We start from the raw sequence: 16,943 nt of genomic DNA, 5'->3' as shown, positions 1-16,943 counted from the left end.
TCCCCTTTTCTACATCTTGAAGCCCGCGCTGAAGTAGTAGATTCTTTCACAATTTTCCGATGACGATAAGTAGGTACTCTCAATAAAGTAAGTAGGGCGTCTGGTATTGGTATTGTAGACCGCAATTTTGCGCGTAGATATTTCAGCTTCAAGTCCTCTGATGTTATAATACACAGAAAAGTCCTCTGGTCGCATCTTGAAGATGAGTTTGCGTCGATATAGGCCCGCGGCGTAATTTTCTAAGCAGAGGCGTGGTGTTTTCAGAAGAGAAAAAAAAAAATCTTTGACATTCTTCAATGTTCTGCTCTCTTCTCTTCTTAGTATCCCACTTCTGAAATGTTGCAGAAGTATAGGGATGGTCTTCAATAATAGTCAGTTTCCAATTTCACTTCACTGTATTTTTAAGCATAGCTTGCGCCTTCGACTTAATTCTCACAATTGACCGCCATTTTTATTAAACCTACGCTTTTTATACTAATTTGACAGGACAGCAAAACTGACATATTTTAAAGGTTGGTATTATTTAACTTCCAGTATTTTACAAATTGCAAAGTGATTGAACTAAATGATACTTCCTGTGACGTCACAAATCATTAACGTAACAATTAAATCAGCTAGATGTTAAACATGACACAAAATATGTTGATTCAAATAGTTAACAATTAAATATGACTCATAGTCCATTCCCGCCAGATATAAATAACAATCAATCCATTGTATAAGTCTGGATGCCTCATGATGATGGCAGCCATGGAGATGTGGTTTTTGACATTCTGATGTTTCGATATAAAACTGATAGATCTTTTTTGTACAATATTTTGATTGTTGTTATTATTTGTTTTATTATTTACCTTATATACAGCTATGATATTGGCTGTTTAAAGTGTATACATTCATTTGACAACCCTATGGGTGAATAATCCATTGTTTGATGGAAATAGGTATATTCAAAATAGATAACACCATTGTTGTAAAGTTTAATTGCTATTACCAATTAGCCGGCTGGTTTGACTGCAAATGTTATTCAAGGATATGAAAACACTATACATATACGTACTATACTTAAGTAAAAATACATAAAAACTACCTTATTTTAATTTAAGCACGAGTTGAAACCAAACGGTAGTGTTAGAAAATAGAAATGAAACTCGAGAGATTTGTTATTATTTGTTTTATTGTAAAAATGGGTACTGTAAGTAATAAATTCTTTATTATAATATTATAGTTATTTGTGTCTAGTGAGGTTGGAGCATAGATCATAGCGAGACCAATATTAATCTATGGGTTGGAGGTTTCGATCGTGGCTAGTTACTTTTCACCTTACCGGCAAAGCAATAGGTAGGTACCGGTAAGCGATATCTTACCGTTCTTTATCGAGTTTTAAGCAATTAGTGATATGGGTTTAATAAAACAGCTTCTTCTCCAGGTTAGCCCACTATTATAGACTGTATCGTCACTAGGTGAGATTGCAGTCAAGGCCCAAGGGATTGTCACTAAATTGAAAAAGTTGAAAACTTAAAACCCGCTTACGTCTTAATAAACGCTGAAATATTATAGTAAAATTGTTTTTCTGACACTTGGTTAATTTTAATGTTGTACTTAGTATATTTATATTTATGAACTTATCCCCCCTTTGTATTTGACCACCCCATTCGATACGATAGCAAAAAATATATTTTGAGACCTCCACTTTTTTGGGTGCAATTTCCACCATATCGATCCCAAAAATAATTATATTTTGTTTCCTTAGTTCCCATTGCCTAAAGCGTCCTAAGCAAAGTTCGTAATTTACGTTTAAAAAATTAAATATAAAATTTGGCATCCACAGTAACAACCCTATTTCAATCATTTTTCAAAATCATCTCGCTGTTAAGCTGTACCTCTCTCAGCCTTACAAAGCAAAAGTTTCTATAATAGAGAAAGAGAAAAGTACAGTGCGACAAGGCTTTCTTGGCACAAGGGAGACGCTGTTGGAGAACAAAGGCTTAGAATATTCAAACAAGAACAAAGGGACACTTGACGGCAACGTTAGTTCTGATTTTCGCCACGCGCCAAGATAGCCTTGTCGCACTGTACGTTTAAAATAAATTCGAACAGAAGTAGGTACCTACCTACTATTCCTCAATCCTCAGTTCAGTTTCAGTTTTGTGAAGACCGGTAATAGAATCTGTGTTATCTAGCGCCACAGATACTAAAATAATATAATTATATTTTTTAAATTTTGTTGATTCAAATGAAGATAGCTCTGCAGTAACTTTTGCGTAGTGGTGGAAAAGTGAATAAATGTGTTTTTACTTTTTTTAAATAAATAATTTTTGAAATTTTTGAGGTAATCTTACCTCTACGTTAATACGTAACTAGGTAAGTATATAATTATTAAGACATTTTAAATCAAACATTTTTATTTTTCAACCTACCCATCAAAATAACTTTCTACAGCTACTAAAAAAATCTGCACCCTTTTTTTTGTATGGACCACAGGGGAATTCCCGAACCAAAAATTTTTTTTAATATGGCAATTCTGTAAACAATAAAATCTTTAAAATAAACAGGGATGATCAGCGATGATGAGTCAAATCAGCGACTTTTTATTATAGTCATCATCCCAATTAATCACAGTGAGCATTGTACTTAGTTTAAATTAATTAACACCTTTTTATAGTAGGTACCTATAGCATTTTACGAATATAAGTAAAGTAGGTACTTAAGTTTCACTTTCAAAATGTCACTCCACTCGGCGGGTGACCTAACGCTTTTATAGCTTAACTAGCTGATGCCGGCGAGTTCGTTCGCGTGGATTTAGGTAGGTTTTTAAAATCCCTGGGGAACTTTTTGATTTTCCGGGATAAAAAATAGCCTATGGCACTCTCCAGGTCTTTAACTATACCCTTGCAAAAAATCACGTCAGTCCGTTGCTCTGATACTGATATCGCGAGGTTTGTCTGACAGACCTAGCGATATCAGTACCCTTAATATAAATGCGAAAGTGTGTTTGTTTGTTGGATTATTGGTTTGCTGGTTTGTCCTTCAATCACGTCGCAACGGAGCAACGGACTGTCAGGTCAAATGTTAATAGTACTTACCTACATTTGACGCAGGCAGCCCTATTTTTATTAGATTTCACGATAGCCATATCAATTATCACATACCTACATATTGACATTTAATCGATTCGGGATCGAACCGAGAGTTCCATCACTCTAGTTCACTATGCCTTTGTTGTCAGTGATAAGAGTTATCAGTGACGCTGCAGGTAGAATTATGTATCCATTTTGGTGTTTGCGATTATACCTGCAACTGGTCGTGTAGGTACATTATACCAACATTATAGTCAGTGAGTTAGTTAATTGTTTCAAGGTTTAAAAAGGTGAGAAAGGTGAGTTCTTTTATCCATACTTCCATACTAATATTATAAATGCGAAAGTGTGTCTGTCTGTCTGCTAGCTTTTCACGGCTCAACCATTCAACTGATTTTGACGAAATTTGGTACAGATATAGCTTACATCCCGGGGAAGGACATAGGCTACTTTTTATCCCGGAAAATCAAAGAGTTCCCATGGGATTTTTAAAAATCTAAATCCACGCGGACGAAGTTGCGGGCATCATCTAGTACAAAATAAACTTTTTTGACGTGTCCGTCCGTGATTAAAAAATATCTGGCACATGTTATGGTTATTTTAAATATATTTTTATAGTTACGTATACCTTTAGTAGGCAACTATACCTAGGGTCTCGCCAAAGCAAATAGAATCTGAAAAAGAGCGGCAAATCAAAAAAAAATCTGTTGGCATCCTCAAAATTGGTATAACAGACCTGCCCCCCAATTGGGTATTTGACTACATCATAAATATATAATAGGCTACTTGACTCATATCTAATTTCGTCCAATAAATGATTATTTATTATAGTATCATGCTTAAGACAACGAAATATATCAATAACAATTATTAAAAACGCAGGATGGATATATAAATCCAATTTAAAAAAATACAGTTTTTATTTTTATTTGAAACTCAAAAAACGCTGTCAGCCATGATGTGACGTCATTAAATATGTAAACAAAGAAATGTCATCCCTATTGACTAACGTAGTATCCATATATATAAAATTTCAAGTCCTGACTAACTTATATATCAACGAACAGCCTAAACATCTAAACAGCTGGTCCTAGATACATGAAATTTGGTGGGTGTGTTCTTTGTAGGTAAAGAGAAGGTATCCACTAGGAAAGGATTTTTTGAAATTCCACCACTGAGTGGGTTAAATGGGGGTTTGAAATTTATGAAGTCCACGCGGGCGAAGTCACGAGCATAAGCTAGTTTTTATATATTTCTAAAAACTCATAGTAAACGTAAATAATTATCGTTTTCTCTTTATAAATTAAATAAGTTATTAAGTAAGACTTACAACAAAGTGATCTTTGCAAAAATAAATTTGGGTTGCAGTCGTTAGTGATATAGGTAGGATCCCTTTAAGCAAGTCTTCGCGTGTTACGTATATTTATTTCACTGGGCACTCTAATCCACAACTTGCCTGTGGTCTTTATCGATGCGTTTTTACATTCTCGGATGATACAATAACGATAATTACTATATTTTTCATGTAAACTAGTATAGAAGTCATGTTTATTAAACTTTGGGAGGTTATGCTGTTGTTTACAAATGCATGACGTCAGAGCACAGACAATCTATCGGCCAAGCATGGCCGACAGTGTTTTCACCTGTCTAAGAAAAATATATTTTTAAATTAAAGTTACGGTTTTTAGGGCGCAAAAAAATATAGTGTTAATTTTTTTGATCTAATAGGACAAATATTAACCATTTAAGACCTACTTAAAAAAAGTGTCAACTAGCCTATTATATCTCAGTGATTATTAACTAGAAGTCATCCAAAATACGTAAAATCCACGCCCGTTGTTAGTTTTAAGTGTAATAACCATTTAAATTATCGATCAAAGTAAAAAAGTACGTCATTATGATGTGACGTCACATTCCAGTATTTCATAGAATATCGCATAGGTACTAAGTGCGCGTTTCGACGTTTGATAAAAAGTTACTGATTTGACTAGTTGTGAAATAACTACCCTTGAAATGGCGACCTCACACCGAAAGGCGCAGCGTTGGAAGACCCCACACTAGGTGGATGAACACGAACAACATCAGACGAGTCCCAGGGAGCCGCTAGATTCAGGCGGCGCAAGACTTTTATGTGTGGAAGTCCCAACAAGAGACCTATGTCCAGCAGTGGACGTCTATCGGTAGAGGTTGATGATGATGAACTTACTTAGCACGTGATTTATTTTGTCAGAATTCGCCAGTGACTAATAACACCGATTAATTTTGAAATACTCATGTGACTAAAAAGATAGATAGATAACCGATAAATTATATTTTATCTATTTATTTAAGTATTGTAATCCATAGATACAAAATATGCAGACTATTGTTTGTTTTCAAAATGAAAATAAAATAAAATAAGTATGTAAATAAAAAACCGGCCAATTGCGAGTCAGGCTCGCGCAACGAGGGTTCCATATTACAGTCGTATTTTTTCGACATTTTGCACGATAACTCAAAAACTTGATGCACAAAAAAAATTAAAATCTGTTTTAGAATGCACAGGTGAAGACCTTTCATATTATGATACCCCACTTGATATAGGTAGTTATCTTACTTCGAAAATTGAAAATACTAATTATTAGTTCATGACCACAATTTAATTTTTTTTGTGTGATGTAATCACAAATTGACGTTTTTCAGATTTTTCCCCGAATATCTGCTACAAGATCTACCTACCTGCCAAATTTCATGATTCTAGGTCAACGGGAAGTAGGTACCCTGTAGGTTTCTTGACAGACCGACAGACAGACAGACAGACAACAAAGTGATCCTATAAGTGTTCCGTTTTTCCTTTTGAGGTACAGAACCTTAAAAACCGGACAAAAGCGAGTTGGACTCTACACCAGGGTTCCGTACCGTCATACAAGAATATCTATAGGTACTTACTTAAGTAGGTACCTACATTTTTTTAATTTACTTGGCGGCCTTTTTTAATTTTTATTATCACTACCCATATTATAAATGTGAAAGTGTGTTTGTTTGTTACAATTTTCGTAGGGATCTCTAATAAAAAAAATATAGCCTATGTGATTTTGCAGGATTCAGGAATATTGTAGCTTTCTACTGGTGAAAGAATTTTCAAAATCGGTTCAGTAGTTTCAGAGATTACTTCTTACAAACAAACTTACAAACTTTACCTCTTTGTAAGTAATATTAGTAGGTATAGATAATTATACGGAATATTCAATACATCCTACTGTTATTCATTGCTTACGATTAGTCAACGACGATTCAAAGAGTCGTCACGCGTTTAGGAATCTCTTACGTATAGATTATTATTTAATATATTGGACTAAGAGCCAGCGCGTGCCAGACCTTCGTTATTTTACAAAAACTGAAAGTTTATCTGCGTATTGTCCCCAACACTATCAGCGACTATGAAGTTTGGATCATGGCGACTTTGGGAGATAACAGGTAATATTAGGTCTAAAAAATCTTATGCCAAAGTATAAAGTAATTTTTTTTATATTCTCTTCGGAATAATATTAGAAATCACCTCATACATTGCCAGATACTTCGCTGATCGTTCCTCCCTGTGTTTGGGTCAATACGAAGAGAAACTTTCAGCTTTTATAAAATAACGAAGGTCTGGCACGTGCTGGCTCTCTCTATATATGTAGTTAGGTACTACTTTACTAGTCTTACTACCATTGTGTGAACATTGTGTCGTGTATTACTGGTCATTGCCTACACTTATGTAAGTAGACAAAATTCCATGGAGAAAATTGAAAGTTAAATAATAATTTACTTACCTACAGTACTTATAATTTATTTCACTTTCATAATAGAAAGAAAGAAAAAAAGAAAGAAAAAGTGTTTATTTGATGACACAGAAAGTACCTACACTTCATCATCATCATCATCATCAACCAATAGACGTCCACTGCTGGACATAGGTCTCTTGTAGGGACTTCCACACGCCACGGTCTTACGCCGCGTGAATCCAGCGGCTCCCTGCGACTCGTCTGATGTCGTCCGTCCACCTAGTGGGGGGTCTTACAACGCTGCGTCTTCCGGTGCGAGGTCGCCATTCCAGCACCTTGGGACCCCAACGTCTATCGGTTGTACGAACTATGTGCCCTGCCCATTGCCACTTCAGCTTTGCAACCCGTTGAGCTATGTCGGTTACTCTAGTTCTCCTACGGATCTCCTCATTTCTGATTTGATCACGTAAAGAAACTCCAAGCATAGCTCTCTCCATCGCCCGCTGAGTGACTCTCAGCTTTCTTATGAGGCCCATATTAGCGACCATGTTTTGGATCCATATGTCATCACAACACGCACTGTTCGAACACTTTGACTTCGAACCTACACTTAAAAAATAAAAATAAAATAATCACTCAAAATAAAATGCGTGGTGTGTGGTACCAAAATGGACTCCACTCAGCATTTGCTGCGCATGTGTGGTTACAACATAATGCAATGTTTTCTTGCGGAATTTTCTTGGGATAATGGTGCGATGATAAAAAGCTGTGATAGCCCAGTGGCTGGAACGTCCGCCTCATAATCAGAGGTCAGGGATTCAATCCTGGGCAACGCACCTCTAACTTTTCAGTTATGTGCGTTTAAAGTAATTAAAAAATATCACTTGCTTTAACGGTGAAGGAAAACATCGTTAGGAAACATGCATGCGTGAGAGTTCTCCATAATCTCAAAGGTGTGTGAAGTCTACCAATCCGCACATGGCCAGCGTGGTAGACTATGACCAAAACCCTTCTCACTCTGAGAGGAGACCCGTGCTCTGTAGTGAGCCGGTGATGGGTTGATCATGATGAATAGATCCTTTTGTATACAATTCAACATTGTTTGTTGTTATAGCAGCAATCGAAATACACAATCTATAAAAATTTCAACTCTCTACGTATTACGGTACATTACGTACATAGACAGACGGACGGGCGGACGGACAGCGGAGGCTTAGTAATAGGGTCCCGTTAGCACTCTTCGGGTGCGGAAAACCCTAAAAAGTCCTTAAGTGAAATCCTAGTTCCAAATCCTGATTCTGATGCTGGAGGTAACCTAAGCAGTGAGGACCGGGAATCTGAAGTAATATTATGGGCAAAAAAACTGTTAATTGACATACGTTTTTTTGTTAATCTATTGTTTATCTCTAACTGTTGTATAATTTAAGTAAAATATCGGTCTCTTATCAGTAGCCACCTAGTGACTTGGTAAATAACAAAATAACATAAAATTCATAACACATAGGTATCGATCTATGTAAATATTAGATTAAGTTTAATAATATTAAACTGTATTCCATACTAATATTATAAATGCGAAAGTGTGACTGTCTATCTGTCTGCTAGCCTTTCACAGTCCAACCATTCAACTGATTTTGATGAAATTTGGTACAGAGTTAGCTTAGAGTGAGCGTGGATTTAGGTTTTTAAATTCCCGTGGGAACTCACCAATTTTCCGGGATGAAAAGTAGCCTATGTCCTTCCCCGGGATATAAGCTAACTCTGTACCAAATTTCATCAAAATTGGTTGAACGGTTGGGCCGTGAAAAGCTAGCAGACAGACAGACAGACACACTTTCGTATTTATAATATTAAGTACTAGCTGATCCCCGCGGCTTCGCCCGCGTAGATTTAGGTTTTTAAAGATCCCGTATAGCCTATGTCACTCAGGAATAATGTAGCTTTCTACTGGTGAAAGAATTTTTAAAATCGGTTCAGTAGTTCTAAAGATTACCCCCTACAAACAAACTTAACGACATTACCTCTTTATATAATAACTAGCTGATCCCCGCGGCTTCGCCCGCGTAGATTTAGGTTTTTAAAGATCCCGTATAGCCTATGTCACTCAGGAATAATGTAGCTTTCTACTGGTGAAAGAATTTTTAAAATCGGTTCAGTAGTTCTAAAGATTACCCCCTACAAACAAACTTAACGACATTACAACGGGCCGTGCAGCAGAAATCGTAATATTTTAATTTCGCCATAACTTCAAAACCAAACGTCCAATTTTAATCATTCAAAGACCAAATATTATCTCCATAAACTGTTCTTAGTGATGAAATTTATTTTGATAAGGATTAATAGCATGAGTAAAATAAACGCGTTTAAATGTAGTCCAAAAAAAATTCAAGATTTTTAAATAAAAAAATGGTTGCTGTGCCTCACTCGACATAGATGGGTATAGTGTGTCGCGGACTTTTTTGTAGATATTTATAAGATCTACAATTAATTAGAACATTTTATGGTTCTATCTTTTATAGTTTAGGCAGCGTACGCAAAATAAGTAACTTTTCTGGTTGATTTTTTACACCTTGTGTCCGAAAAACCCAAATATCTTTCGGAACCCTATTTTTTTCCAAAATAAAATATAGCCTATGTTACTCGTGGATAATGTAGCTTTCGAATGGTGAAAGAATTTTTAAAATCGGTCCAGTAGTTTTTGAGCCTATTCAGTACAAACAAACAAACAAACAAACAAAGTTTTCCTCTTTATAATATTAGTGTAGATATACAACGGGCCGTGCAGCAGAAATCGTAATATTTTAATTTCGCCATAACTTCAAAACCAAACGTCCAATTTTAATCATTCAAAGACCAAATATTATCTCCATAAACTGTTCTTAGTGATGAAATCATTTATTTTGATAAGGATTAATAGCATGAGTAAAATAAACGCGTTTAAATGTAGTCCAAAAAAAATTCAAGATTTTTAAATAAAAAAATGGTTGCTGTGCCTCACTCGACATAGATGGGTATAGTGTGTCGCGGACTTTTTTGTAGATATTTATAAGATCTACAATTAATTAGAACATTTTATGGTTCTATCTTTTATAGTTTAGGCAGCGTACGCAAAATAAGTAACTTTTCTGGTTGATTTTTTACACCTTGTGTCCGAAAAACCCAAATATCTTACGGAACCCTATTTTTTTCCAAAATAAAATATAGCCTATGTTACTCGTGGATAATGTAGCTTTCGAATGGTGAAAGAATTTTTAAAATCGGTCCAGTAGTTTTTGAGCCTATTCAGTACAAACAAACAAACAAACAAACAAACAAACAAACAAAGTTTTCCTCTTTATAATATTAGTGTAGATGGCTTTATATACAGGGTAATGGCCGCGACTTCGTCCGCTTGGATATAATATGTTTAAGAAATCCCGCGGGTAGGTACCGTAGATTTTTACGGAATAAAGATTCTGCCTGTTTGTTAGGGTATGGGTCGAGTTGTTATTCTAAGGTATGGGTAAATTTCAGTGAACTTCGTGCAGTAGATTTTGCGTGAAAGAGTAACAGACATAGATACATATGTACACACATCAATGTTCGCCTTTATAATATTAGTGATGTACTATAAAATTGCTAAAAATGTGGAATACGAGGCCATGAAAAGCCAATGTGCAAGTACAAGCACCGGTGATATCATTTCCTGTTTTCATCTAATGTAAGCAGTAGAGACATTTGCCTATCATAATATTGTGCTAAGGCAGCTAAAGGACGAAGGTTATTTTGTTGCAGCAGTGCACCATGTCGAAACGGACGGTACTGAATGAGGAGTACAAGGGGCTGGTGGAGGCGTTCCCGATCCCCGCGGAATTGCACGAGCGAGACGGCAAGAAGTTCGCCAGCATGGGCTCCGTGCTGCCCATACACTGCGCCACGCCGGATCAGGTGAGGACTTTGAGAAAGATGTCGTTCTCCCTCATTTTCGTTTGATGTCTATAATGGAGTGTTCCGAAGAGGTGTTCCGAAGAGGTGTTTGATCTCATTCCACCCTCCTTTTTCTACAACCGCACCGCACGCCACCGCAATCAATTCCACCCTCACCACCTGGGTTTCTGGAGCACTTCGACCACCCGTTGTGCCAGATCCTTTTTTCCACGCACATGCAAACTGTGGAATCAAGTCCCTTCGGCGGTGTTCCCTTTAGATTACAACAAATGCCTAAAAGGCCGGCAACGCATCGGCGGTTCCTCTGGTGCTGCAAATGTTCATGGGCGGCGGTAATCACTTAACACCAGGTGGACCCACCTGCTCGCTATCTCTATTAAAAAAAATGTCTGTTCCTCTATTGGTGAGGAAGACACATGGGGACAACTAACAAGGAGTAGATAGAAAGAATTTGTAAGCAGTTAAAAAGGTGCCCCGGGAAAGAGCCACCGAGCGAATACCGAACGGGTGCCCTCTCGTGCTTCCGCCCAACCGCGAGGTTGGTGGGGCCATGGGAGGTGGTATGTTGTCTCTCTAGTGGTGGTTCTGCCAGCGCTGCGCCTTGTGGTGCGTGGTCTCCATTCCAGCCCTTGAGACCCCAAACGTCTATCGGTTCTTTGAAGTTCGAGAAATATGACAAATCTTGGAAATTCTGAGAATATCTGGCTTTCGAATTAGACTTAGAAATATGTTATTGCCTCTAACTTCTTAGGAATTCCTCAAGTCCAAGTTCCAGGATAGATAATTTGATCATCATCATCATCAACAGATAGACGTCCACTTCTGGACATAGGTCTCTTGTAGGGACACACACACCACACACGCCACGGTCTTGCGCCGCCTGAATCCAGCGGCTCCCTGCGACTCGTCTGATGTCGTCCATCCATCTAGTGGGGGGTCTTCCAAAACTGCGTCTTCCGGTGGGAGGTCGCCATTCCAGCACCTTGGGACCCCAACCCCAACGTCTATCGGTTTTACGAACTATGCGCTCTGCTCATTGCCATCTCAGCTTCGCAACCCGTTGAGCTATGTCGGTAATCGGTTACTCTAGTTCTCCTACGGGTCTCCTCATTTCTGATTTGATCACGTAGAGAAACTCCAAGCAATAGCTCTTTCTATCGCCTGCTGAGTGACTCTGAGTTTTCTTATGATGAGGCCCCATAGTTAGCGACCATAATTTGATAATAAGAATGCAATGGAGTTAACACACGAAATTGTGTAATATGTTGATGTCAGAAGATAAACGAAAGTGAGGTCCAAAAGATTTTATTGAAGAAGGGAAACCTCCTGGCAATTTCATATTTGAATGTTCTTATAGGTAACGGGTAGGTACATACCACGATTAATTTGATGGTTTTATTTGTCGATATTTCGACCCAATTGCACGGGTCGTGGTCACGACGGACTACAGTGCTGCGAGAGATTGAGCTGTCATGGAAAACTAACTACCCTCTTTCTTGTTCTTTTCGCTGGAACTTCACGAGCTGTCCGGCAAAATAGACTCACTACGTCACTATTAACTTTAGATACATAACCATAGTAAACATTTACTCGGACCCTACGATACAGGTCACCTCCTATAGTGTAGGGTCCACTGGTAAAAGTTTATGAAACGTACAAGCAAGTATAATAGTTACATATTATTATCACCACTTGTAATCTGTAATAGTATGGTAATTGTAATTAATACTTATATGTACTTGTACCAATACTTTTGAGAAATAAACGATATTTATTTATTTATTTAGATGTCGTACAATGGCGTCCAGGAGTGCAGAATTCTACCACTGGATTGTACATACTTGCTAGTTTAAAGCCACCCTCACGATTGAAATACTGTTTGCGAATTTCACAGGGTTTGATGTTGTTTAAAGAAAACAAGCATCGAGTATATGCTATGAACTGGGGGAGTCGGACTGACTGTAGGACCATAATACTTGCCTCAGAATACCTCATTAATAGTCATTTGTGTTATAGCATTTGTATTTGGCGCCTTTTAAAGTGAAAGTCGCATTGCGAGGCGGCCATGTTGAGTAGATTGTATAAATACGGGTGGTTGGTGGTTTTTAAACTAGTCTCGTTCCGACGCGAGACTCGACCGACTATTAAATGCTTTTTTGTGTTTAGGTCGCCATTTTGATTGAGTGGTCGCAATGGCAATTGGGCCCTAATCAAGTTAATATTGCAGTTAGGTTATTATGAAAGATAAAACTCTCGATAAGAGTGTGCGCGTCGTGACTGATATTTAAAATTCACTTCTGGTATGTTTATATTTGTTTTATTCCTAGTTGGCGGAGAGGTCACAAACTACCCACCACTATTGCGACGTGTTCACCGACGATCTGCTGGCACCGCTCGGCGAGCTGGCCTATGTGCGCATCGACGAAAATGTGGCCGAAAAGGTAAACCAGACTCATCATGAGCACCATCATCGCCGGCTCACTATAGAGCACGGGTCTCCTCTCAAAGTGAGAAGGGTTTTTGCCACGCTAGCCAAGTGCGGATTGGTTCACACACCTTTGAGAAACTTTGGAGACTGTTCTCATTCTTGCCCGTGCATGCAGGTTTCTTCACGATGTTTTCTTTCACCGTTAAAGAAAGTGATATTTAATTACTTAAAACTACTAAAAAACGAGTGTAATCAAACTCAAATTATTAATTCAGAATAGGTAAAATTTTACGCTTAGGTGATGGTCAAAATTATAATTTGTAAGATGATATAGTTACGTACATAAAACTAAAGCTACGAGGGTTCCAAACGCGGCCAGCTCTGAGAAGAGCCCACAACAAACTCAGCAACAGCAACCCACAACAACAACTCTAATATTCCCCAACTCTAATAGTTGGAGAGATTTTTTATAGAGTGTGTTCAGTTTAGGAACTTCACAGCGTTGTTCTACGTTCATCCCTCTAGCACAGAACATTTTTTGTTAATGGATATCACTCACAATAGTTTAAACGGTAAGATCCTCTCCGGAGGTCTGTTACGAGATCCAGTTTGTATCTATAAAAAAACCTATAAAATTCAAAATTCAAATAATTTATTCAAAATAGCTAATTAATTACACTTTTTGATGGTCGGTTGTTAGATTTGTAAGATATGGTGGTGATAATTGTTACGCGAACTTAAAACTAAAGCTACGAGGGTTCTGATCCAGGTCTGAAATATCTTCCACATTTGGCAGTTCTTTTCACTAAATAATGTATTTGCCTTAACCAGGTGTTTCTGAATCGTAGCAAGCGGATTCTGCTAATATCTTGCGACGGCAAGCTGGCTCAGTGGCGGTGCGCGCCCACCTTCGAGTCTGCCAACCACTACATTGCCGGCGCGCCTATAGTCAACAAGGACGGCGCGCTGGTGTCCGTGGTCACCGCGCGTCGTGGCAACCACTACGCCGTGTCGGCTTTTGAGGTAAGCTTTTTCAGAGTGCCGATTGCTACTAGGGTAGATGTGTCCTGGATCTTCTTGGTCGTAGGTAGCTGAAGGTTGTGTCCGCAGTCAAGTGCCTTGCGCGCTTATAGTCAACAAGGACGGCGCGCTGATATGTCATTTGTCATGTCATTCTAAAGACCGATATACATTTTTCGCCGCGTACTGTACCTTTCTGTCGCCCACTGTACCTACATCATTAGTTGTTTTCCTTCTTTATTTCAGGGCGACGGAGGTTACTTCGTAACCACCAAATCCTGGGACATCTTAGACCAGGAACAAGGCAAATTCTTCTACGGCGACAGAAACTTCTCCACGCGCGAGGAGTTGAAGGAATACATCAAGGGGCTTCCTCCAGTCAAAGTCACCCCTGAGGCTCCTCTGAAACCTGTTCTACTAAGAGGGAATATCCCCCGGATTGCTTTGGTCACGGAGGACGGAACTCAGCTGTCACATCATTATCTATGCGGGGTGTTGACTGACATTGAGTACTTGTAAACTAAGAGAAATTTAGTATTAAAACGGTCACTAAAATGGCGGCCACGCGCATTATCAATTTGCGGGACTTATACTCAATGTTATATTTCAGTTTAGAGACATTTTTACTTTTATAAAATCTAAGTATAGGCTAAGGTAAAATCATTTTGTTTAAAATTTACATTTTTTAGGGTTCTGTACCTCAATAGGAAAAACGGAACCCTTATAGGATCACTTTGTTGTCTGTCTGTCGGTCTGTCAAGAAACCTACAGGGTACTTCCCGTTGACTAGAATCATGAAATTTGGCAGGTAGGTAGATCTTATAGCTGATATTTGAGGAAAAATCTGAAAACCGTGAATTTAGGGTTAGATCACACAAATAAAATTAAATTGTGGTCATGAACTAATAATTAGTATTTTCAACTTTCGAAGTGAGTGACTATATCAAGTGGGGTATCATATGAAAGGTCTTCACCTGTACATTCTAAAACATCTTTATTTATTTTTATGCATCATAGTTTTTGAATTATCGTGCAAAATGTCGAAAAAATACGACTGTAGTACGGAACCCTCATTTCGCGAGCCTGACCCGCACTTGGCCGGTTTTTTAAATTAATTAGGTATATGCATTAGTTTGATGGATTTAAGAATTTTTTTGAGTACTCAGTTTAGATATTTGCTTACAGCCGCACTCAGAGTCGCTAATCGTTACTTAAGATTGAGTTAAAACGAGACAGATTTATGTGAGAGATATAAGTCTGTCTCGTTTTAACTAAACTTAAGTAACGATTAAGCGACTCTGAGTGCGGCTGTTAGTCCTTAATTAGTTTTATGACTTGTACATATGGCGTTTTTGCTAAAATTTACAGGAACTGATAATAAAACTTACTTTTGTAAAAAAATTAAAAGTAAAAAAAATACTGAGTATTTTATAATTTAGTCCAGACTTGAGAGATAGAGTTTAGGTTTTAAAATTAGGGTTAATTTAAAAACTTGAACTCTGAATCGAAAATTTTGACTAAGGAACATATTATATTATTTATTAATTTTTTTTCTTCTTTTTGATATTGATTTTTTTTCAAAATAAGTACCTAATTATCTCTTTTCCTGTAAGTTTCAGCAAAAAACGTTGTATGTACGAGTTGTTGAACTAATATAATTAATTCATGATTTTAATACTTTTACTAAGTTTTATACACTAAAATATAAAAATAAAAATGAATTGTAATAAAAAATAATTCTTTATTAAAAATATACATTTTATATACCTATCTACATAATTTTGATTATTTACACACAACCCTAAAAATACATTGCCACAGCCCGTTACTAATTAATTATCTTTAATTTCATCACATTAAACTCTTTATAAAATACTAGTAGACCCGCCCCGACTTCGCACGGGGAGCCTACCTCTTCGATAGACAAAACATCTTTCTATATAATATAAAGGTAGTAAGAATCTCTAATTTTTTAAGAATTAAACTATACCTATAAACCTTCCTCTTGAATCACTCTATCTATTGGTAAAAACCGCATTAAAATCCGTTGCGTAGTTTAAAAGATCTACGCGTTCATACGTACATACATACATACAGACAGCGGGAACCGACTTTATTTTATACTATGTAGATATATGTAAAACACAGGTATATATATACCTAGCTTAGGGACAGTCGGTGTTTCTGTATACCCACTTAAATAAAATGTAAGGATAAAAATGTATAAGAACATTTAGGGCCGGTTGTTTCAACAAATTTTGACGGACTCGTAACCTTTAAATATGGCGCTAACGAACGTAAGAAAAGAAAAAGCGTTGATTCAGCATCTATTAGCGCTAACGTTCGTTAAAAAGTTACGTTTACGTTAACCAGTGCTGGCGCCATTGGTGATCGTCAAATCAGTTCGTAACTTCATACTTCTTACAAACGGAATATTTTATTTACAAATTATAATGGAATCAATTGAATTCAATGCTTTTAATGGTAGTTTTTTTGAAGATGAAAGAGAATTTTTAAAAAAGAAAAAGTGTTTAAAATGCGAAGTAGCAATATCAATAACTATATAATTTAATATAAAATGAAATAAAAAAGGATACGGAAAAGTGAGTTAATTTTTAGGGTTAGTTTCGTAACCAGAATAACAATGACGAACTGTTTTTTGTACAATGAAGCAACGCTCTTAAATTAACAGATGTTAAAATTCGTCTGCGTCTGTTAAATTTTAACGAACGTATCTTACGAAAA

The 16,943-nt window shown here is 37.1% G+C and overlaps 1 protein-coding gene across 10 annotated transcripts; it reads left to right on the top strand.

Annotated features, from left to right (window-relative positions):
• The first annotated feature begins 1,093 nt into the window (after positions 1–1,093).
• LOC117985394 (poxin-like) lies at positions 1,094–15,968 on the top strand. Of its 10 annotated transcripts, none has more exons than XM_069500943.1 (5): positions 1,094–1,192; positions 10,601–10,750; positions 13,078–13,191; positions 14,010–14,201; positions 14,445–15,968. In XM_069500943.1, the coding sequence occupies exons 1-5, from the start codon at positions 1,142–1,144 to the stop codon at positions 14,715–14,717; spliced, it is 780 nt and encodes a 259-aa protein (XP_069357044.1). In that variant the 5' UTR covers positions 1,094–1,141; the 3' UTR covers positions 14,718–15,968. The 10 variants fall into 10 exon arrangements, with proteins under 10 accessions (XP_069357044.1, XP_069357043.1, XP_069357051.1 ...); XM_069500942.1 differs by having other exon boundaries at positions 1,119–1,192; positions 10,598–10,750; XM_069500950.1 differs by lacking the exon at positions 1,094–1,192 and adding an exon at positions 2,184–2,361.
• Positions 15,969–16,943: the final 975 nt, after the last annotated feature.

The sequence above is a fragment of the Maniola hyperantus genome, chromosome 9 (assembly GCF_902806685.2).
Source record: "Maniola hyperantus chromosome 9, iAphHyp1.2, whole genome shotgun sequence".
NCBI lineage: Eukaryota > Metazoa > Arthropoda > Insecta > Lepidoptera > Nymphalidae > Maniola > Maniola hyperantus.
Note: the sequence above shows the minus strand (reverse complement) of the source record. Positions and strands in the feature narration are given on the sequence as shown.